Here is a 23902-nt window from a genome sequence, read left to right as displayed (position 1 = left end):
TCATTAATTCTTATCAAATTTGGGTCCCACAAAAATAATCCTGGAAGTGCATTTTGTGTTTAATTATGCTATACAACCTTTGTTCATTTTTTAAATGGCTTTGTTTTATTTTTTGTTGGGATAAGTAACACGACGCCAAATATTGTAGTTACATATATGTGAATTATAGCTGAAGTAATGAAATTGACTTTAATTGACCAAAAAAGGAAAAAAAAGGAAAAAATAGAGCAAAAGTCTATTTCAACAAACATCAAACTATGATTGTTTTAACAATCAGATGGCTACACCAGCATTCCTCTACTTTTCTTTAAATCATAATAATATAATTGTTTGCTATATATATTATAGTGTTTTGGACACAGAAAAAGAGTGAACATACATTTTAAAAAAAATCCAGTGTTGCTTCTCATGTCATATTAGTACATTATTGCTCTAGAATATGTATTTTGTGTCTCTGTAAATCTAGAATGTGTATCATTCTTTTCTTAAAATCTCAAGATTTCTCAAAAAGTACAGAACTAAGATCCCAGATAGAATTCCCAAAGCAGGTAATTTGTACTACAATCCTGTCTCTAACTTTGATCTGTCCTGAATTTGCACACTTCAAAAAGGCACAGAGAATTTGTTGGTTATGATGAATGGGAACTGCATCCAGATTCTGCATGTTCACAACACACACCACCACTCTGGCAGCCATCCATCATGTAGCTGCAAACACTGGTGTATTATCTCTTTAATGAATATCTAACACCAGGATTCATTATGTGCCGATTATAACCACTTGAGTCTGCATGGAAACGCAGACTAACAGGTTCATTTTTTCATGAACTGTGTGTGTGTGTGTGTGCGCGCGTGCGTGTGCGCGCGTATCCATATATGTCAGTGTTTTTGTTTTTAGCTTGCTTGCGCGACCCCAAGGATTGCCCATTGCTAATAGGTTTGTAGATGGAGGAGCTTTATTATGCTCTTTATGACTTTTTAACTGACTCACAGATCACTGTTGAGCATGTGTGTGTGCGTGTGATGAGTGTGTATTAGTAATGAATATGAGCAAGCTGAGTGCAGGTTTGGAACAGAAGGTATTCCGTGGGGGTGGTAGTGCACTGACGAGAGGCCTTGAGGGAATGAGGGCTCCAGAGATATAGGTGGTGGGAGAGAGTGCATGACAGAGGGATAGTGAGGGGAGGAGGAGAGAAACTGTGTTTCATCAGAGAGAGAGAGAGTGAGAGAGATATAAAAGGATAGACAAAGAGAGAAAGTGATGCAGTGAAAATGAGGACAACAAAAGTGGTACTAACTCTGCTTTACTGTGTGTGGGCAGGCAGAGTGGCAATAATGAGGAACAATATAGTAAGACAGAGTAAAATAAATAAATAGATCACTCATTTATGAGGCAAATATACACTAGCATTGTAACAGTCCTAAAACCCAAACTTATTTTGGAGTACAAACATTCACGGTCTCACTGTATGTTACGTTGCTGTTCTGTGTTGTGATCACCCACTGCTGAACCACCTACATTCAGCTGTGATTAACTTAATAATAGAGGCATAAAGAAGTTGTAAAAATTAAGTACGTCAGGCTCAGTACATGAATGTAAAGCAGGCGGTTCAGGAGAATTACGAGATAGCCATGGAAGAGAAATGGGAGGAATGGTTCATCTCTGTAACTAAGTGGATTTTTTTTGAACTGCTTGTCATTTGTGTAAAAATGGGCTGAATTAGAAATAAATAACTTGCATTATGTAATGATATGCTAATAAGCCATGTTTTCATTTTGTTATGCTAGTTAGCCATATGCAGCAGTTAATCCTTCATTAACACATGTTCTTGGAACATTTGTGTTAACCATTAATTATAAATGCATCAGAATAATGAAGTTTGGTTTTCCTTTATGATGTAATCACAATCAACTGATTGTGCCTGTTATATATTCTAAGAATATTTAACCTGTTTTTTTCTTTTTCATCCCCATTTAAATGACTTGAGGCATACACTAAACGGTGGATTTAGAGAATCGTTGTACATTTACGTGATGATGTCCCTCTCCTGAATTGCAGGACTGAGGACCCAAACCTAGACACAAAAGACTGATTGAAGAACAAAACACAAGCCTTTATTTCATCTGATGAAAGCTTCACAATATAAAGTTCACCAGGATAATAAACATAAGCCAGAATTGACTAGGAACATGCAGAGACAAGGACTGATGGAAGACAGCACTACACACAAAAGGGTAATCAGGGAATTAGACAGAGGAGGGTAATGAGACACAGGTGGAGAAAGTCAGAGGCAATGAGACACAGGACACTAGAGACAAATGACTACCAAAATAAAACACAAAGTGAAAAACTAACTAAATGGGGGAAGGAGACAAGAAACACTGAGGGGAGAAATTAAACTCTATACCTTGGACTAATTTATCACAAAATAAAGCCTCCCAAAATACTCAAGGATAAAATCAAGACTTAAACAAGAAATAAAACAGTTAACACCTAATAAACAAGCAAAAATGAAACCTCAAAAACACAAAGATCTGGGATCATGACCATCCTACTTTGTAGTTTTTCTTTTTAATTCTCATTTATATTAGTGTTGTGTTTAGAACTAGAGTTTTCTTTCATTGAAGGCATTTATTTTCATGTTCTTGTGATCATTTGTGCTTCCCAACTAGTATTTATGGGCTCCAACAGAAGAGAAAGATTGTGGCACCATAACCAAGGACAGGAAAAGAGCAGTGCTTAGTTATTGAAGTGCTTGAGTAATAATGAACAGAACTCCAAAATCTGTAATGATTGTGGAGGGCAACGTGAGGATATGAGGTTGAGAGCAAAAGCAAGCGGGGGAGGTGACAAAAATGGATGGAGGAAGTAACAGAGTAAGATGGTGGATGTGCGAGGAAAAACAGAAAGATAAGTGATGAGAGAAGGGCCAATGGATGGCAGGTGATGACGGGAAAAAAATTGTGTATGTTAGATGACACAGAGGACAAGTCTGTGATGGAGGGATAAAGATGAGGTTGGGCGAAAAGAAGGAGAAGGAGAGAGACTGTGTGAATTAGAAAAAGGTGTGAAGGAGAGCAGTGTGGCAGAGGAAGAAACTGGAGAGAGGAAAGAGACAAAGGGGTGGAGAGTTTAGAAGTTTGAAATTGTAACTATAGGGAATTAGGATGAGGATAGTTTTGATAGCATGAGGAATATAAATGTCAGAAGATGCTGAAGACATGCAGTTTGCAGGGGAAGGCCGGGCGCGGATTGTATAAAATCCATCCTTCCTTGAAATATAATATGACATTTATGATGTGTACAAATCTGGAGCCTCTTACCAGCGCTTCAGGCAAAATCCTCCCAAATGTTCAGCATTAATCAGGAGGGTGAGCTTTAAAGACTCAAGGTGCTCCAAAAGACTGGCTTCTTGCATTAAAAGCAGATATTTGCAGAGATTTGATATCTGTTTTTATTGCTATTTGTTTTAAAACTCTCCCTCCCTGCTTTAAGACTTGATTTTCAAGACATTGTTAAATGAATGCACAATCATTTGTTTGTTTGTTTGTTGTTTTTTAATTCACCAGTATTGAGTATCTGACACACAAAAAAGTCTTTGAATAAATTCATCCACCCTTGCGTGATTTATATTATTTGTCTGTTAACGGGTTAATGTGTTCATGCGCCAATATTTATGACTACATTGTTCGCTTGTTATGTGACATTTGGGTTTGATTTTAAATATAGCGTGAATGCATCGCTGTTGAATAGCTGACCTTCAGCTGTTGGATATTCCCACCATTCAGGTGTACCTGCAAAGCTTTTGACTACATAATGACAATGTTGCAAAAGAACATAAAGAGAGAATCATGTGCTTTGTGATGGAGGACATATCTTTCATAGTTTTCTGCTGTATCTGAAAATATGGCTCTGTATACTAGGAAACATAACCACCCGCAATACTGTGTGGCAAAGTCAGAACAGCAGAGCTAAGTAGTCTTTTTTTTTTTTTTAAGAAAATACAAAAAGTTATTTTTGGCCAGGTTTGACAGCCCTTGTTGGAAAATATGTGATGGGTTTTAAATGATGCAGAAAGGATCTGAATTGTTGAATCATTAATAATAAAATCTCTGTCTGCCTGCCACACACAAAGACATATATACACATCTTTACGGATATCAAGTCCTTTCAAGCCAGGCTAGATTTACTTGGATTAAATGTCACACAGTGTATCACATTGAAATATGAAGGGAGGAGGAGAGAGATGATGAGGGCAGAGAGAAGAGATAGTGGTGCTTAGGGAAATGTTAATATGAAGAGGGAGGTGAGCAAGGCGATATGGGGAAGTCAGGACCAAAAATGGAGAGAGGTGGAGATAAATAAGGGGTGGAATATGGAAAACAGAGAGGGAATGAGTGCAAGGCATGATGGAAAGGGACAGAACAAAGAACAGGTGGAACAGACCTTTAAAACAATACAAAGAGACATGGGTAAAGTGGCTAAAAGAATGTTAAAGTTGAGAGGTGGTATAGGGAACAAGACTGAGCAAGATAGGACTGTTGACAAAGACAGGGGATTGCTTCAACAGCTGGAGCTGCAAATCAAGAAGTAGGAAGGCAGTGACCCAATATTTTGATCAGATATCAGTCGGATTCTGACTCAGAAAGCTGGATTGAGTATCAGTGTTTTGTGCTTACTATGCCAGCAGCTGTGGACCAGTTGCGCTAACATAGCATGGAAGAAGCTAACAGCAGCGTGTCAGGAGTTTGGAGGTATTCCACACTGTGAGGCCAACAGCTTTTCTTTTATGTCTGTAAAAGTTTTTGAAAAGCTCCAGTGACAGTATTTTCCCTGTTGGCTTGTCACTCTCAGTATGGAAGCTTTTATTGTGCTTACAGTAACTCCAATAATATTATTTCAGCTCACCTCCACTCCATGCATGTCTGTGTGAGTTTTCATGTGTACACACATGAAAATAGTGGCTGCTGGAGGTTGTTGGAAGTTGCCAGAAAGTTGCATCAAAACGTCATTGTGATTGCTGCTGTTACCTTAGTTTTCATGGAAGACACGGACTTGTCTGCAAGCGCTCGCTACTGGCTGAGTGGTAGTAAAACTTGAAAAGTGCAATGCAATCATTTGTTGTCAAAGCAAGCTAACACACTTCAAAAGTCACAACTTTTTCTTTGAAGGCAAACGGTCTCCGTTTCCAGTTTTTGTGTTGTACTGTTCACAGTTTCAGGCAATCTGCTAATGACTAAAGCAGTCTAAAGGAGGTTTTTGGTGTAGCACCATATATCTCCCCAGGCCTGTGTGACTAGTGGATGGTTGCCAATTGGTCTCGAGGCATGTGTGATTGGGCCCTGAGTGATTTTGCACTAGGATCAGTGCCATATCAATAGATAAGTTAAACAAAAATACAAAAATATTGATGCCATATTTGAACTACAAAAAATGGATGAGTGCAAGTTTTGGCTACATGTTGATGTGAAGGAGAAGATCAGTATCAGTATCAAACAGAGCTATCATTGCACGGTAGTGGTGAAGGTTTGCACAGGTACACTGAATGTACACTTTAGGTCATTCGAGGGGTACATTGCTGTCACTCTAATTATCATTTACTTATAACTTGGCTTGGGCTTCAATATAATTCTAATAACTGTTTCCAGATCCCAGGCAAGCCTGGCCAGACAGGAGCTGAGTCAGCTGCTGTTTGCAAATCAGTTGGACCGTGCCAAAACCAGTCTAGAGCTGACTTAAAGAGAAACACAGAACAAATGTTACTGTCAGTCTTCTGTCCTTTGCATTCCTGGTTGCATACCAAGGGATATGAATAGACAGGATACCTCAGATGAGCTGGTTATTTCACCTAATGCTTAATAAATGAAGACACACAACAAATCTTTCTCCTACTCAAAGTACATTCATATGTGTGGGAGGAAGCAAAGTCTTGGTATCAATGATAGGGCTCTACAAAGGAAGCAGTAAGGTAAAGGTCTGTCTACATTAAAAGAGGAAAAGGTAAGATAGGGACAGAGACACAGCAAAGAAAGCAGCAACCTTGGCACAGCTTTGTGTGACAGTTTGACAAAGAACTTGTGTGCTGCTGAACTACAAATTCTCCTGGCTACTCGCCCCCTTAACGATGGAGCAAATTAATTTACACGCCTATAATGAAAGAAGTGAAGGAGGAGGGAAGCAGAGAGGAGAGATGAAAAAAGTAGGAGAATGAGAGATTTTCTTGCACAAATCAAGTTACCTGCGAGATTTCTCCATTAATGCACAGGGGGATAGACAGGAATTGGAGGCATTCCTCTGACATGTAGTCAAGCACACACACATACAGTTTGCTTCTGTAAGTTCATTTATTTGTACAGACATGACACATGGTCATTGTAACTTACTGTACATGCAGAATCCTAATAACAAAGTATTGTAAGCATGTGAGCGGTAACACTGAAACACAGATAGACACTGTCCCTAGCAAAACTACCTAGCACTATATTCTGGTGTGAGTTCACATAATAAATATTAGAGCTGTTTTTATATCTGTCCCTGTCATATTCCACAGGCCTGCTCTGTTCACCAGTGACCATTAATTCTTTGTCCTCCTTTTCCTTTTTTACACACACACACACACACACACACACACACACACACACACACACACACACACACACACACACACACACACACACACACACACATTAATTCTATATTGTCCTCCCAAGTGTCAAAATGCGCTCCCTTTCAGTTCTCACATCACTGCTGTAAATAACATCATGTCTGTGTGTTCTTGCATGTGTGTTTGTGTGTGAGTGTATTTTGGACATTTGACACTGCAGGACCATAACCCCCCCGTTCATCACCATCACCATCATCACTCAGCACCAACACTACCTTGCTTTCATCATCACATTGAGACAGAAACACTTAGGTCTAGCCTTGTCACAAATCAGTAATACGTCATGTGTCTTTGTGTGTGTGTGTGTGTGTGTGTGTGTGTGTGTGTGTGTGTGTTCTTAGACATTATCCTTGTCAGTGTTCCTGTCACATTACTGTCATCAGCTGCAGTCTCAGCAACAGGTGTATGTGTGTGTGTGTTTTCTTCAGTGCCCCGTTTCACGTTGTCTTTATGAAAAGAAGCGATCGAGGCGGCAGATCGAGGCATGTGGTGATGAGGAGAGAAAAGAAGAAGGGGGAGCTTAACAGTAGTAAAAACTTGGATGAATAAGCGTAAAAGGCCAGGAGGCAGGTATAAAAACTGAGTCAGATGGGAACTGAATTTGCAAAGTAGCATAGATGGCATTGTCTGACGCTCCACCAATTATTATGTCAGATTCACACTACTGCCTAGAATACCATGAATTTTGTTCCAAATGTATGGTTCCTCACTTGAATATTATTGACTTTGGTAGCCCTGATTTTACCTGTTGCACCATGACATTTGTGAACACTTGTCTGTCCTTTTGAAAAAAACAAAACACCTCGGACCTTGCTTTGACATTGAGCCCCCCCACCCCATGGTGAAGTGGGACATGATGGAAAAAGTTTGAGAGCCACTGTACTAAAGCATAGCATCAGAGAGCTGCTACTGCTAGCGTGGGTGTAGACTTTTAGCCTTGTTAAAAATCTTTTTTTTATTTTTTTTTTTTTTAAATTAACCTCTACATAAACTCCGTTGTGGACATGAGATAATTATGCAGATAAATATGCATGGGTGATTATACAATGATAGCACTACAGCTGATATTAAAGCCCACATAATGACTAATGATCATCCTTTGATCTTTCATAATTTATATAGTGTGCATCAAGATTTTGTTATTTTAAAATAACAAGGAGAAAATTATCGAATGTGAACTTGTAGATGATGGTTTGTTTGTTTCCTGCAGATATTAATGGTGAATAAACAGGGAGGACGTGTCAAAGCGAGCCTTACTGAGATTCCAAACTGATATTACTTGGAGCATAAGAAAAGAAAATTCTCATGTCATGTTTATTAGTTATTTGTGGTTCCATGTGACAACACATCCCCCTCATTTTTCTTTTACCTCTAGCATCACTCATCCATCCCAGTGGGTTATTTGGCAATAAGTAGATAAACAACTTATAGAGTGTAAACAAACTAGAAAACGAATACTAAACGCTTAAACTTCCTTCTTATTCAAACACTTTGGTTTATCTACTTTTGGATTCTACATCCATGGAAATTGACCAGTGTTGCTGATAATACTGTTGGCGTGGGAGGGATGGTTGGGGAAAAAGGTTGATGATTTAGTGCTTTTGCTCACGCACTGTTGTGTGTGTGTGTATGTGTGTGCTTGCCCTTGAGGCATCTGTGTAAAGCAAGATTCAGTACTTTTATATCCTGGCTGATTTATGCTGTGACGTCTGCCTTTGCACTCACAATCACATTACTCGAAGGGAGGAAGGACCAGGACCGTGTGCGTTGTTTGTGTGTGTGTGCATGTCTGCGTGTGTCCGTGTTTCCTAATCAGCATGCAGTAATGTTGTTGTTCCAAAATAGCTGACAGTGAACAGACATTCACCCATCCTCAATTCTCATTGCTTGTCCTGTGTTTTCTTCTTGTGTAAATTGATTTTTTTTTTTTAAATACATACACATTAAAGATGGTAATATTTGAAAGATTCCAAAATTGTTTGATTAGTGTTTGTGTTCAGAAGCCTCAAAACATTCATGCCAGTCATCAATTATGAACAACAGCAGGATCCAGGTTTAAATTTAGTGAAATAAAGGTGAGAAAGAATGTGTTTGTTTTCCAGACTGAAATCCCATTCATTCTTCACATTTTACCTTGGACTTCCACAGCCCCCCTGCAGTGACTCTATGCCCCACCAACAGGGCCCACCCACAGCTTGAGAACCACAGCCTTAAGGCATGAAAGCATGTTTAAAACACATTTGGATGAAGATTCAAATTTGCTTCACAGACCAAGGACATTTTTTTTCATTGTCACCTACATTTTTTTCTCATCTCTGCTTCTGTCTGCACACTGGTCCAGATTAAAGAGCGTCATTTTCAGTCACGTACACATAGCTAATATATTGCTGTGCAAGTATAACAGCTCTGATAAAGAGATGCTATAGGGGATAACAGAGGAGAGAGAAGTGACATGAAAAAAGTACTTCTACACAATACTACAACATGGTGTGTTGTTCCCCATTTTAATACCTTTCTGTGTTTTGTGTGTGGTCACTAGATCCCAAAACACAGTGTTGGCGTGGTATTTCAAAGAGAGAAGAAAAAAGTTTTACAAAGAAACATACCATATGCAAAGAGAATGGTGTACAATGCAGTAAAGCTTTTAACATACGCCTGGGAGCAGGTTACTATGGCAACAGCCCAGATTAAAGGAGCCATTAATGTTTGTTCTGCATGTTTGTTAAAAAAGAAAAAAGTATATGTATTAGAAGCATTTATCCATACAGCAAAAGACAAAATCAACACAAAGTTCTTTTCAGTATATATATATATATATATATATATATATATATATATATATATATATATATATATATCTATATCATTGTGTTAACATCGAACCTCTCTGTGCTTTTGTCCTCTAGACATATAACCTTTACAGTGTCCTACTGTGTCATGGAGGCAGTTCAAAATGTGTACCAATCCTTTCCCAGCAGCGTCATCTCCAAACTGATTGGGACCTTATTCAAAATTTATCATTAATGGAATAGTTAATGTCCTTGTGTTTCATTCTTTATCGCTCCGTCCAGGCCTTCTTGTCTCACCTCATCTATACTGCATGATTATAAGAACAACCAAGACTCAATCAGTTGCCTGGTATTTACAGTTGCCTAATGCTGAGGAATCAAGTGATTGAAGGATACATATTTAATGAGGCCTTTGATGCAGAGGCAGTTAGTCGTAACTGCATGTGGTTTTGAATGAGGTGTGTGTGTGTGTGTGTGTGTGTGTGTGTTGTGTGTGTGTGTGTGTGTGTGTGTGTGTGTGTGTGTGTAAATGCTGAAGTGGATTGTGCTTCAGAAGTTAAGTTTGATCAAAGTTTGTTTAAACTATTGCAGAGATGATACGATTTAGGGTTTTATGAATATCGCTAGCCACGTATTTTTTTTTTCTCTTTCTCAAAATTAAATGTATTGACAGTTAAATTATTGACCGTTAAATTACAGTCAAGTAACCTAAAAAGGGCATAAGATAGATATTTTTCAAATGACTAAGCAGTCAAGTGGATTTCTCCAGCACTTCTCTGGAATGAAGACTAATCTTCTTGTATTAAAGTAATACATGATTTGCAGAATGATTTTAAAGTACTGCATAATAAAAACTGTGAAGTTTGGGCTCTCTGGGATTTAGTCCATAACCTTTGTGATATTACCATCAGCCTATGCACAACCAATTACAGATACAGTTTTCTAAATGTGGTACAAAACAGCCCTCAACCAATGCAGCCTTCCTGGTTATTAATGGAATTTGCAACCTGTGTCTTACACACATGCACATGCACTATACAGTATGAGGCTTATTTTCTGGTCAATGAAATGCAGTTAGCAGTGCTTCACTGCACTGGCTTACACAATTAGTGGCCCAATGGATTCAGGGGATAAACTCAGTTGAATTGAGAGGCTAAAGAGAATAAAAAGAAAAAAAAACATAGGGTTAATTGTGGGTAACAGACCAAAGCATAGACCAAATCTCCACCAGCCAGTCAACACCCCATGTTGCCTCATTTTTCTGTCTCAGCAGCACTGCAGGTTGACATTTATTTTTATGAGTAATTAGTATCACTAGTGGAAACTTTATCTGCCACTACAGATACTAGCACATGCCAGTTCTTCCATTTCCCTTTGTGGAGCAACTGTTTTGGCTGAGTCAGTGTGTCTTACAGTGGGTAGTTTTTGACATTGGAACGAACATTCATGTCAGCCCATTACTTCCTTAAACCCCCTTCTTTTTCATGCTGGGTGTCAATTTTGGGGCTAAATGCTTAAGGCCCATGTTTCTAGACTTATTTCAAGCATGTTTTTCACGGATATGAGTAATATAATTGTCTAAATTTTGCAGCCTTTAGTTTCCAATTAATTAAGTAAATTCCTTGTAAACACTTTGCCCACTGTTTAGCAAGTATTTTTTTTTCTTAAGTTTGTCTTTTTTTCTTTTTTTTTACTTTATAATGTATTGGGGGAACTCAAGGGAAAAGGGATCAATAGATTTGCTATAGGTGCTATAGGTGGTGTAAACACCCGACCCACTAGGACCCACTAGGACGGAGTCAAAGTTTGAGTCTTTCCTTCTTTGAAGCACTCCCCATTGAATGTTACTTCAGAGCTTCCTTAGTAATGCCTTCCCTGTTTTGTTTCTCCTTCTTTTGTTTTCATTAGGTGCCATCTTTGATGAATCAGCACGGAAAGACGATGAGGTGTTTCGTCTTGCTGTGGCAGATCTCAATTTAAACAATGAGATCTTGGAGACAGAGAAGATCACCATCTCTGTGGAGTTCGTTGATGGGAACAACCCTTTCCAGGCTGTGCAAGAAGGTGGATGATATTATCTTGTTGACATGCAGTGTAACATTTATGCAATGGAGCAACAGGACTGAGAGAGCACATAAGTTTTTTTTTTTTTATTTCTGATAGAAGAATTTACATGCTTCTTTTTTTTTAATAAAAATACAAGGCTGTTCTTGACAGTCATTTCCTCCCATTTTCCAAGATACAATTTTGCTGGTTTTGTTACCAGAGCTCCATGGTTTGTCATTTGAAATAATCCTGAACTGTTTATTAATATGGTTAAATAAGCACGTTAATTTCCATTTGAATCCAATGTAGTTATATATAAAAATGTGTAAATATGCTGTATTCTGCAGAAATCTTAATCTTGCCATCATTGTAAATCTGAAACACATAAGCATGTTGTGCCTTCACAGTCATTTCAGCATTTTCCTGACCTATTCCTCTTAAACTCAAGGGATGAACCAGTGTGGTGTTTACACATAACTGACAACTTAGCAAATAACCAATGTATCTTTAGATGCTTTGTTACTAGCAGCCTGTCACAAAAACATGCACAATTTGTTCCCATTTCTTTACCTGAATCTACAAAAAATTCCAAAGATAGAAAGATAGTTTGACAAGCATAAAATAGCATTTTGCACCAACAAAGTGATTCCCAAAAATGTAGCCATATCTCAGCACGGTGTGTAGTGTGTCCTTATGGAAACTGAGGAAACTGGATGAATGGAGGACAAAAGTAGAAGTGGCAGGTCTACAAAACTATTTATTGATGAAGAGTATTTGAAAGTCACGTCCTTAAGAAATAAGAAAAAAAAAAACTAACAAAGATCAGACAGGACCTGAGAGATGTGTTTGACCTTCAGTTGATCAATCTACCGTTTGCCTCAGCAACTCAACATTATTGAAGCAGTGTGGGATCATCTTGACAGAAAATGAACAAAAGGCAGCCAACATCGAAGGAAGAACTTTGAATGTCCTTCAAGAAGCCTGGAGAACCCTTCCTAAAAACTACTTAAAGAAATGACAAGAAAGCTTGACTAAGAGAGTTTAGACTGTGTTGAAGAATAAAGGTGGACATACCAAATATTGACTTTCAAGTTCATTAGAATTGTGCAACTCTATTTTTTGCCTCATATACTCTATTTCCATGTACACTATATGCCAAAAGTATTCACTCATCCATCCAAATCATTAAATTCAGGTGTTCCAATCACTTACAAAGCCACGGGCATATAAAACCAAGCACCTAGGCATGCAGAGTGCTTCTACAAACATTTGTGAAAGAATGGGTCGCTCTCAGGAGCTCAGTGAATCCCAGGGTGGTAGGTACCATGATAGGATGGCACCTGTACAACAAGTCCCGTCGTGAAATTTACTTGCCACTAAATATTCCACAGTCAACTGTTAGTCATATTATAACAAAGTGGAAGAGACTGGGAACAACAGCAACTCAGCTGCATCCAGGCCTTACATCAGCAAGTGAAATACAAAACGTTGGATGCAGTGGTATAAAACATGCTCCCACTGGATTCTAAAGCAGTGGAGACGTGTTCTCTGGAGTGACAAATTATGCTTCTGCATCTGGCAATCCAATGGGCAAATCTGTGTTTGGTGATTGCCAGGAGAACGGTACTTATCAACTGCATTGTGCTAAATTTAAAGTTTGGTGGAGGGAGGATTATGCTGTGGGGTTGTTTTCAGGAGTGGGCTTGACCCTTAATTCCAGTGAAAGGAACTTTTTTTTTGGATATTTTGGCAATTTCATCCACCCAACTTTGTGATAACAGTTTGGCTTCCTGTTCCAACACGACTGCACATCAGTGCACAAAGCAAGGTCCATAAAGGCATGGATGAGCAAGTTTGTTGTGGAAGAACTTGACTGACCTGCACAGAGTCCTGACCTCAGCCCAGCAGAACAGCTTTGGGATGAATTAGAGCAGAGATTGCGAACCAGGCCTTCTCATCCAACATCACTGTCTGACCTCACAAATGCACTTTTGGAATAATGGTCAAAAATTCCCATAAAGACACTCCTAAACCTTGTGGAAAGCCTTCCCAGAAGAGTTGAAGCTGTGATAGCTGCAAACGGTGGGCATACATCATATTAAACCCTATGGATTAAGAATGAGATATCACTCAAGTTCATATGCGTGTGAAGGCAGACGAGTGAATGCTTTTGGCAATATAGTGTATGTTAGCAAGTTTCAATAAATGGCTGCACCTATTTCCCATTTTCCTAGCAAAATATAAAGAAATAAGGGGTGACTACATTTTTGCTCAGTATGTACAACATTTACCCATCTTTTTACTAGCAAATGTGTGGTTATATATTAGCTAATTTAGCTAGTGGATTGATGCCTGGCTGCCCCAGTCTGCATGTCAAAATATGTTTGCGTAAGATACTGTTGGAGTGTGAACGTTAAACGTAGAAAAAAGTGCTTGTACTGTATGAATGGGTGAAGGAGACATGTTGTATAAAGTGCTTTGAGTACTCAGGTAGAGTAGAAAAGCACTGTAGCCCATTTACCATTTTAGATTTTTAGCATACCTGTCAAGTCTCCCATTTTGGTCGGAAAGCTACCATATTTTACCCCTCTATTCCGTCCTCCTGTATTAGTATTTTTCGTAAATTCCCGTATTATAATATAATAATTTTAAAAAAGCATTCCTGTGCCTTTCCAAACTGAATTCTGTCAATAGCCTCGTGAGCCCGATCACATATTAAAACTCTTAGCACCAAACTATTATTTTCACCATGGATTCTGGGGCAGAACATAAATCGTGATAACGCAGAACATCATTTAAAATAAGCAGAGAGACAAGGGATGTGTGGATGCATTAACTGACACTGTGACATTGTTGACATTGCTGCAGGGCCTACATGAACAAACTTACACAGCAAGAACACCATAACATCATGTAACACATGAACAATTAAACATACACAGAAATCTTTAGGCTGATGCACATGGCGATGGCTTTGTTTATAAATGTTTACCTTATACTTACATTCTAATTTCAAAAATTCATCTTAAAGTCATTTATTATTATATTTACAATAGACAACATTCATACTGTATGCTTAATAAAGTGTGTTGTGGTAAAAAGAAGTAATTTCACGATGTGGACATTCAGTTCAGCTAACCAGCTTTTAATGATGATTATTTCATTTTACTGCTGTAAGCATTTGAATCTTGAAATACTACAAATTACAGAACGTGGCAATGAGGCACAAATATTGGCACTGCCTACATGACTAAAGAATCAGCTGACAACAGGCTGTGTCACACATTATTCTTTTCAACACTGTGTGAATTGCTAATAAGGGCATTCTTTTAGTCTAATAGTCATCCAAAAGCCTGTGCAAAGTTGGTAAATTCCCACTTATTGTCTTCTTCTCAGGATGTAAAGATTATTTGACTTTTAGAAATGTCACTGTTGATTCACTCTGCTAAACATCTTCTGTGTAGTACAAAGTCCTTTCTATAGAACATGGAATTAACAAAATCCAACAATCAGGCTATCTCGGGCAGATACAACTGCTGCACATATGGACTAGGATCCATGATTTGGGAACCATTGCACTGAGTGCAAGTTTTTCACAAAGAAGCTGGTATTTTGGCACAAAGTAAAATGGAAAGACAAACTGATTGTCACCCAAACATCCATGTGTCTGTGATCGTTTTTGACTGGCGGGCTGCCTTTTGAGCAAATGCAGAATAAACAGGGATTTGATCAAAACACCATAATGAGCAGGCACACAAAGAGACAGATGCAGTTTTTACGTTTTGTTGTGATCCTTGTCATGGCCGGGGAGGAAACGGACGAGGAAGGACTCACATGAAGGACTCCAGAAGCAAACATAACTAAAAAGGGGATTTATTTCAACGGGAAACACAAATACAAAAACCTTGGAAGGGAGGCACAGGGAGACGAAGGGCAGGCACGGGAACACAGGAACATGCGGGCACAAAACATCAACGACGCGACAGAGAACAAATGAAAACTGAGGGCTTAAATACACAATGGGTAATCAGGGCAAGAGGAAACAGCAGGGAACAACAGGTGAGGCAAATGAAACTAATTACACAGGGGAAGCAAAGCTAAACACAAAGCACAAGGAAATCACATTGGCAAAATAAAACAGGAAGTGATAAACCAAGGAACACGCAGACAAGTCACAACACTGGGAACATGACAAACATACAGGGAGGACAAACTCAGGAAATAAACACAAAACGCTGGGCCAACGGCCCAGGACATGACAGTACCCCCCCCCTCAAAGGCCGGCTCCCGACGGCCAAAACCAGAAACAAAACCAGACAAGGGCGGGAGGCGGGGGACCAGGAGGGAGGGCCCGAAACAAAAACAAAGACAGGGAGCAAAACAGAAATCACAAGGGCGTGAACAAAACAAATCAAACCCGGACAGGAAGAAAACAAAAACACAGGACCAGAACAAAAGGCGACGGCACAAGGCCGGAGACAGTCCAACAGGGGGCATCAAAATGAGGCAGAGCAGAGGCAACACAGTCCAAACAAGAACAAAACACGGGGACGAGAAGCAAAAAAAAAAACAACCGGATGAAACAAAAAGCGACGGCACAAGGCCGGAGAGCTCCAATGTCCAAAACAGGGGGCCGAAACAAGGAACAGTCCAGGAGCTATGACAAAACAAAAAACAGCAGGGGAAAAAACAGTCCACAGTTCAGGGGAGTCAGTGGGAAATCCAAAAACAAAAAACACACAGTTCAGGAGGCCGCAGAGGCCAAGGGGCCACAAAGCAAAATCCCAACGAGGGAGGCCCGACCGCGCTCCCAGCGGCGGCGGCGACGAGGACGAGAAGGAATCACTGGAGGCCGACCGCGCTCCCAGCGGCGGCGGCGACGAGGACGAGAAGGAATCACTGGAGGCCGACCGCGCTCCCAGCGGCGGCGGCGACGAGGACGAGAAGGAAGCCTGGAGGCCGACCGCGCTCCCAGCGGCGGCGGCGACGAGGACGAGGGGGAGTCACTGGAGGCCGACCGCGCTCCAGCGGCGGCGGCGACGACGAGGGGGAGTCACTGGAGGCCGACCCGCGCTCCAGCAGCGGCGGCGACGACGAGGGGGAGTCACTGGAGGCCGACCGCGCTCCCAGCGGTGGCGGCGACGAGGAGGGGTCACCGGAGGCCGACCGCGGGGCGCTGCGGCGGCGCGACGGGGAGCAGACACTGGAGGCCGACCGCGGGGCATGCGGTGGCGGAGAAGGGCGACCCCGGGCTCTGGTGGGGAACCCTCGGGTGACGTGGAGCGCTCGGACCTGAGAAGAGACCCCCCACCGGCTCGGACCTGAGCGGGGACCCCCTGGCTCGGAGCGCTCGGACTGAGCGGAGACCCCCCATCGGCTCGGACTGAGCGGGACCCTCGTGCGCGGAGCGCTCGGACTGAGCGGAGACCCCCATCGGCTCGGACTGAGCGGGACCCTCTGGCGCGGAGCGCTCGGACTGAGCGGAGACCCCCATCGGCTCGGACTGAGCGGGGACCCTCTGGCGCGGAGCGCTCGGACTGAGCGGAGACCCCATCGGCTCGGACTGAGCGGGACCCTCTGGCGCGGAGCGCTCGGACTGAGCGGACCCTCTGGCGCGGAGCGCTCTGACTGAGCGGAGACCCCCTTCGGCTCGGACTGAGCGGGACCCCCTGGCTCGGACTGAGCGGAGACCCCCATCGGCTCGGACTGAGCGGGGCCCTCTGGCGCGGAGTGCTCGGACTGAGCGGAGACCCCCATCGGCTCGGAATGAGCGGAGACCCCCATCGGCTTGGAGTGAGCTGAGCCCATGGGCTGAACGGGGCCTACATAGTGAGGCACCGGATGCGTAGGCTGGGACCGCGGAACAGGGCACACTGCTGCTTTATTGAGCAGCAGGGGCTGCTCGAGGAATAGCAGAGGTGCAGGGGACTGCGTGGAAGCAGGCCGGGAGACGACTGGCTGCGTGGAAGCAGGCCGGGAGACGACTGGCTGCGTGGAAGCAGGCCGGGAGAACGACTGGCTGCGTGGAAGCAGGCCGGGAGACGACTGGCTGCGTGGAAGCAGGCCGGGAGACGACTGGCTGCGTGGAAGCAGGCCGGGAGACGACTGGCTGCGTGGAAGCAGGCCGGGAGACGACTGGCTGCGTGGAAGCAGGCCGGGAGACGACTGGCGCGTGGAAGCAGGCCGGGAGACGACTGGCTGCGTGGAAGCAGGCCGGGAGACGACTGGCTGCGTGGAAGCAGGCCGGGAGACGACTGGCTGCGTGGAAGCAGGCCGGGAGACGACTGGCTGCGTGGAAGCAGGCCGGGAGACGACTGGCTGCGTGGAAGCAGGCCGGGAGACGACTGGCTGCGTGGAAGCAGGCCGGGAGACGACTGGCTGCGTGGAAGCAGGCCGGGAGCCAGAGAGAGCGGGCTGCGTGGAAGCAGGCCGGGAGCCAGAGAGAGCGGGCTGCGTGGAAACAGACCGAGAGCTAGGGAGATCGGGCTGCGTGGAAACAGACCGAGAGCTAGGGAGATCTGGCTGCGTGGAAACAGACCGAGAGCTAGGGAGATCTGGCTGCGTGGAAACAGACCGAGAGCTAGGGAGCTCTGGCTGCGTGGAATCAGACCGAGAGCTAGGGAGATCTGGCTGCGTGGAAACAGACCGAGAGCTAGGGAGATCTGGCTGCGTGGAAACAGACCGAGAGCTAGGGAGATCTGGCTGCGTGGAAACAGACCGAGAGCTAGGGAGATCTGGCTGCGTGGAAACAGACCGAGAGCTAGGGAGATCTGGCTGCGTGGAAACAGACCGAGAGCTAGGAGATCTGGCTGCGTGGAGACAGACCGAGAGCTAGGGAGATCTGGCTGCGTGGAGACAGACCGAGAGCTAGGGAGATCTGGCTGCGTGGAGACAGACCGAGAGCTAGGGAGATCTGGCTGCGTGGAGACAGACCGAGAGCTCGCTGACACTGGGGCCTGAGAGGGAGCTGACACTACTGGAGCTACAGAAGGAGCAGGAGCTGAGGGAACTGGGACCAAAACCGAAGGAACTAAGACAGGGGCTGAGGGAACTGACTGAGAGGGCACTGAAACAGCTGACACTGGGGACCGAGGAAGAGTTACTGAAGCTGACTGAAGGCGAGGGAGAGCGACTGGAGCTAGAGCTGACTGAGACCCTGCTGCTGCAGCTAACACAGAAAACCGATGCGAAGGCTTGGACCTGGTTGCCCCCACCCGCGGAACAGGAACGGGTGCAGAGGTCAGCCCGTCCGTGGCTGCCCCCACCCGCGGAACAGGTACGGGTGCAGGGGGAGCTGGAGCCAAGGGAGCGGGAGCAGGGTGAGCAGAGGGAGCTGGAGCTAACTGAGGGGTCTGAGACTGCGACTGAGGAGGAGCTGGAGCTACAGCTGACTGGGAACACTGCGACTGAGGAGGAGCTGGAGCTACAGCTGACTGGGAACACTGCGACTGAGGAGGAGCTGGAGCTACAGCTGACTGGGAACACTGCGACTGAGGAGGAGCTGGAGCTACAGCTGACTGGGAACACTGCGACTGAGGAGGAGCTGGAGCTACAGCTGACTGGGAACACTGCGACTGAGGAGGAGCTGGAGCTACAGCTGACTGGGAACACTGCGACTGAGGAGGAGCTGACACTGGAGGAACTGACACTGGAGGAACTGACAGAGTGCTAGGGTGAACAGACATTAGGGAAACCGACTGAAGGCTAGAGGGGCCTGAGTACGTCAAAACTGGCCGCGTGGAAGCAGGCCGGGAGACAGAAAGAGCAGACTGCGAGCTAGAGAGAGCAGGAGCTAAGGGCGTTAGAGCTGACTGCGAGGAGACTGACTGCGAGGAGACTGACTGCGAGGAGACTGACTGCGAGGAGACTGACTGCGAGGAGACTGACTGTGAGCTAGGGAGAGGAGCTGACTGCGTGGAAGCAGCCTGAGGCACAGCTGACTGGGGAGACTGAAACACAGCTGACACCGGGCACTGAGAATGCGCTGACACTGGGGACTGAGAATGAGCTGACACTGGGGACTGCTGTAGGTGAAGGGTGGAGGTTAAGAAATCCTGCACTAACCCATGCAGAGAGCCAAATAACCAAGGGTAATCATCGACTAGCCCTTGCAGCTGGGCCGTGAGCTGTTGCTGTTCCTGCTCACATGGGTCAGCCAGAAGGTCCATAACCAGTGAATCCACCCAACAGATAATGGTCTGCTTTGCCACCTCAGGGAGGGGAAAGGCAGGGGGGGTGACGGGAATAATTGTCCGCAGGCATAGTAGCGTTGAAGCCAGTGTTACTCACGGAAACGGAGGATTGGGTGTGAAGTGGTGAAGCGGTCCGCGGCGTTATACCGCTCGGGTCTCGGGGTGCCTTCCGCCGTTGCTGCCGGGAACTCCCTCTCCTCCGCGGCTGCCGAGGAAGGGAGGGATCAGCGAAAGGGGAGGCAGGTGAGTGACGATGACGGGGACTGTTCAAAGACGCCGGGCCCCCCAGCGCTAGACGAGTGCCGTCGAAAAAATTGGAGCCGGAGGGGGTTTGTAATGGTCGCGTCGTTCTGTCATGGCCGGGGAGGAAACGGACGAGGAAGGACTCACATGAAGGACTCCAGAAGCAAACATAACTAAAAAGGGGATTTATTTCAACGGGGAAACACAAATACAAAACCTTGGAAGGGAGGCACAGGGAGACGAAGGGCAGGCACAGGGAACACAGGAACATGCGGGCACAAAACATCAACGACGCGACAGAGAACAAATGAAAACTGAGGGCTTAAATACACAATGGGTAATCAGGGCAAGAGGAAACAGCAGGGAACAACAGGTGAGGCAAATGAAACTAATTACACAGGGGAAGCAAAGCTAAACACAAAGCACAAGGAAATCACATTGGCAAAATAAAACAGGAAGTGATAAACCAAGGAACACGCAGACAAGTCACAACACTGGGAACATGACAAACATACAGGGAGGACAAACTCAGGAAATAAACACAAAACGCTGGGCCAACGGCCCAGGACATGACAATCCTACTGCATATATGTGAATGCCTTTTTAGCTTAATTTGCTTTCCTGCTACTTGTGCATCCTTTATATTTAAGTACACACCTTGACTGTAAACTCTAATTAATTTGCAGTTTTGTTAAATTAACATACAGTATGACTGTGCCATAGCTGGGATAGGGTCCAGCCCTCCCCTGTGATCCTGAATTAGATAAGCAGAAGATGATGGATGGATGGATGGATGTGCCATACTGCAGACATCACAGTGTTGAATGGTGTAAGGTCCATCTTGTGTATGATAAGTAAGATTTGGCACTAGAGTTAATTGGCCAAATAAGAAATTACTGTAATTACATATTTATAAATGAATTTTTGATTAATTCAGAGTGATCAGAAATTATATTAAAGCCAAGACTCTCAAATGCATACAGCTTTTTAATACAAACTGCACTACAAAAATCACAACAGAATATTGGTATTAATTAGTATTCCTTCTTTCAATATCGGATTCTTTTTTCTGATTGATTAAATACAGCAGGTGAAGATGATAGTAGAATCGGTTCAGAGTTAGAAATGTGAATAAAACAGATTCACTCTTCTCACTTCTTTGCAGTTTTCTTTTTTTTTTTTATTGACTTTATAGATTAAATAAAAAAGGAAAGAAAAAAGAACCCGAATGGATTTCTAAGTTCTGACAGTTTTCATGTTAGGACTTAGAATCCCTTCCGTGATTTAATTAACTGATAATCAAATACAAAGACCCCCATTATCAACAGCCATTCACACACTTAAATAAAAGCACACACACATAAAACATATTAGTCTTGGTGAAATGGAAAAAGGGAAGAACATATACATCTGCGGGCTTGTTTGCATTTCAGTTAGAAAAGATGGGAGGATCAATGCCTGTAGCAAACAATAGTGGCCAAACTGTAAGTGTATCTCCATTTTCGAGATTCCCGCAGGGGACTTTGTGTGGATGTATTGTATGTCAATGAGTGTACGTGCACTCGTGTACCTCTAAGAGCCTTGTTATAGCTTTTGCTTTGATATAAGGGTCTACAGTGATGTTTGGTACTCAGGCTGTAATTCTTTGAAGCCCCAACTTTAGTCATTCCATTAGCTGGGCTCTGTGTGCATGTTTCTGCATTTGTTTCTTACTTATTTATTTCAGTGAAACTGAGCAGCTTGAATCTCAAGTGTCTTATTCAGAATATTAGCATTGTGTGAAATGAAGACAGTGACTAAAGAGAGATGTGACAGCACACCAGGAGACCGCATTTGAATACTTGCTCTTTGACCGGGCACACTGAGCCACCAGCGTCTTTCTGAATCCTACAGCATGTGTAATTTTTGTTTTTATGCTGCCTTTAGATTTGTAGCAGTTTTGTGGGGTTTTTTTTTTTGTAATTTTCTCCTGCTTGTCTTTTGCTGGTGGTACACGAATTGCAGCAGTCTCATACAAAATGTTTATTGAAGACTTCTAGATTAAATGCAACAAATAATTTTTTTGTTTTTAGAATCTGAACCAGCTAATGTTTAATGACAAGACTTCTTTGCTTCTCTGTCTCTCTCTCTGCTACTTTCATTCGTACTGTTAGCTCCTTCAGGCCTTAAAATCCATCTGTGTGTGAATCAGTCTGTCCAAACTTGTGGGTGGTATTAAAAACCATCTTTCTGTCTTTCTGATACTGAGCATACTGCCTGCCATTCCTCTGCCAGTCAGTCTATTGGTCCATGTACTGACATGGCTGACCTTGCCATTGCCTTTGTTTCTTATGTACTGTAATTTAAATTGATTGGTGCTAAGCAGATTAAAAAGCAATGAACTACACTGCTTCAAATATAAGTAATTTTTAGCAATGACTTTTTCTCTCTTGTGAACCTTAGAAGGTACATTTAGCACATTTTCAGAAATTACTTATATGTATTAAAGTTATCTTTTGCTAGCTTACATTCTACTCATGAGACATGCAAAATATTGTCAATTGCTTTTTTTTTTTAAAGGATTTCTAACGTTAATTGTTAATAAACGTCAAAAACTACAGCAGTCATGAGTATGAAGAGCAGCATAAACATGATGTTGTCTTTAAGGGCTAGATTTGCATACATGAAAGTGGTAATTTGCTCCTTGGTGCTAGTTTAAGTGTAATTAGCACCAGATTTGCAAAGGTAGTAGCTCATTATGCAATCAGCATTTGGGACTCTCTCTAAGACACATTATGTGAGAAGCAGAGGTTGGGGGGGGTGCAGTTCAGTAGAGGGATTAGTTGGAGATCACTAAGCTTAAAAATATAAGTCATAGCGTAATAATGCTGTGGGGAGGGAGAGCAGAAAGCTCAGCAGAAGCTCAGATGCTTGATGTCTCAGTGGAATTTATAGGTCAAAGAGGCCAAGTGTGTGATCGAAAGAATGCAATTTGGTAGCCTATAGTGATATGTATGATTTATAAACAAGACAAGGTCACATCCACACTCCGCATCTCACCCGTCTTTGTATTACTTAAACAGTCATTTTTATACTATGCAGTTCATTTGTTATCAGTAGTTAAATGTTAAATGCACAAAGTAATTTTACAAACTGCACCACTCTAGAAATTAGTCAAAGATTTTAGATTGTAGAATTCACGCTGATTTTTCTCAAGAAAATCCAATTTTTAAAATAAACCTTCATCATTTGTACTTGTTTTTCAGAGGTGGAGGAGTTTTTTACACAGAAGTGAAATTCAGACAAATTCTGTGACCCACAGTAAATCCAACAAAGGACAGTATGTAACCAGCGCAGACCTGTAAAATCAGAATTTCCATGTCCTTGTACATTAAAGGGCCTACCATTAAAAAGAACCACCATCACCATCACTCGCTCCCACGTGTTGATAATACACGTTGAAGTATGTTACAGTACATATGTAAGATGACGTAACCCACATTAGCGTGTGACAACTTAAGAGGAAGATGCTCCACCACCACATCTATGTCTAAACCTACACTGCATTTGAAATGCTCTGCAATTCTTCAAAGTATTTTCTAAACCATAAAAAATAAGAATTGTTAAAATGAAGACTTGAAAAAAAAATGGCACATTTCAGTATCTGCATCTCTAAAACTGTAGACCATTTTACAAAAGAGCTGTCCAAATAGATTTGAGTGTCAAAGAGAATTATCTGTTTGAATGATTTATTCAGATGATTTACTGTTCCTATAGCCTGTGGGTCATGCATGTTTTTTCTCTGTGTCTCTGTGTGTGTGTGTGTGTGTGTGTACGAATTGTGTCAGAACTGTGCAGTGGCTTGGATTTAATCACACACCTTCCCTCCCTTTTGTCGTCCTCTGTGGCACTTAATTGTGGGTCTGCTCCTGTCACTTATATTCACATTTCACTCCCTACACGATATCTCTAATTTCCATAGTCCATC

At 42.9% G+C, this 23902-nt stretch overlaps 1 protein-coding gene across 1 annotated transcript in view; it reads left to right on the top strand.

The window, feature by feature from the left end:
* The window catches only part of grid2 (glutamate receptor, ionotropic, delta 2), a 540691-nt gene that overhangs the window by 84734 nt on the left and 432055 nt on the right, over positions 1 to 23902 (top strand). Inside the window, exon 2 of the mRNA XM_030736912.1 lies at positions 11363 to 11518. Within this exon, the coding sequence (XP_030592772.1) occupies positions 11363 to 11518 (156 nt within the window). The remainder of the gene's footprint in view (positions 1 to 11362; positions 11519 to 23902) is intronic.

The sequence above is a fragment of the Archocentrus centrarchus genome, chromosome 9 (assembly GCF_007364275.1).
Source record: "Archocentrus centrarchus isolate MPI-CPG fArcCen1 chromosome 9, fArcCen1, whole genome shotgun sequence".
In the NCBI taxonomy this organism is placed as follows: Eukaryota; Metazoa; Chordata; class Actinopteri; order Cichliformes; family Cichlidae; genus Archocentrus; species Archocentrus centrarchus.
Note: the sequence above shows the minus strand (reverse complement) of the source record. Positions and strands in the feature narration are given on the sequence as shown.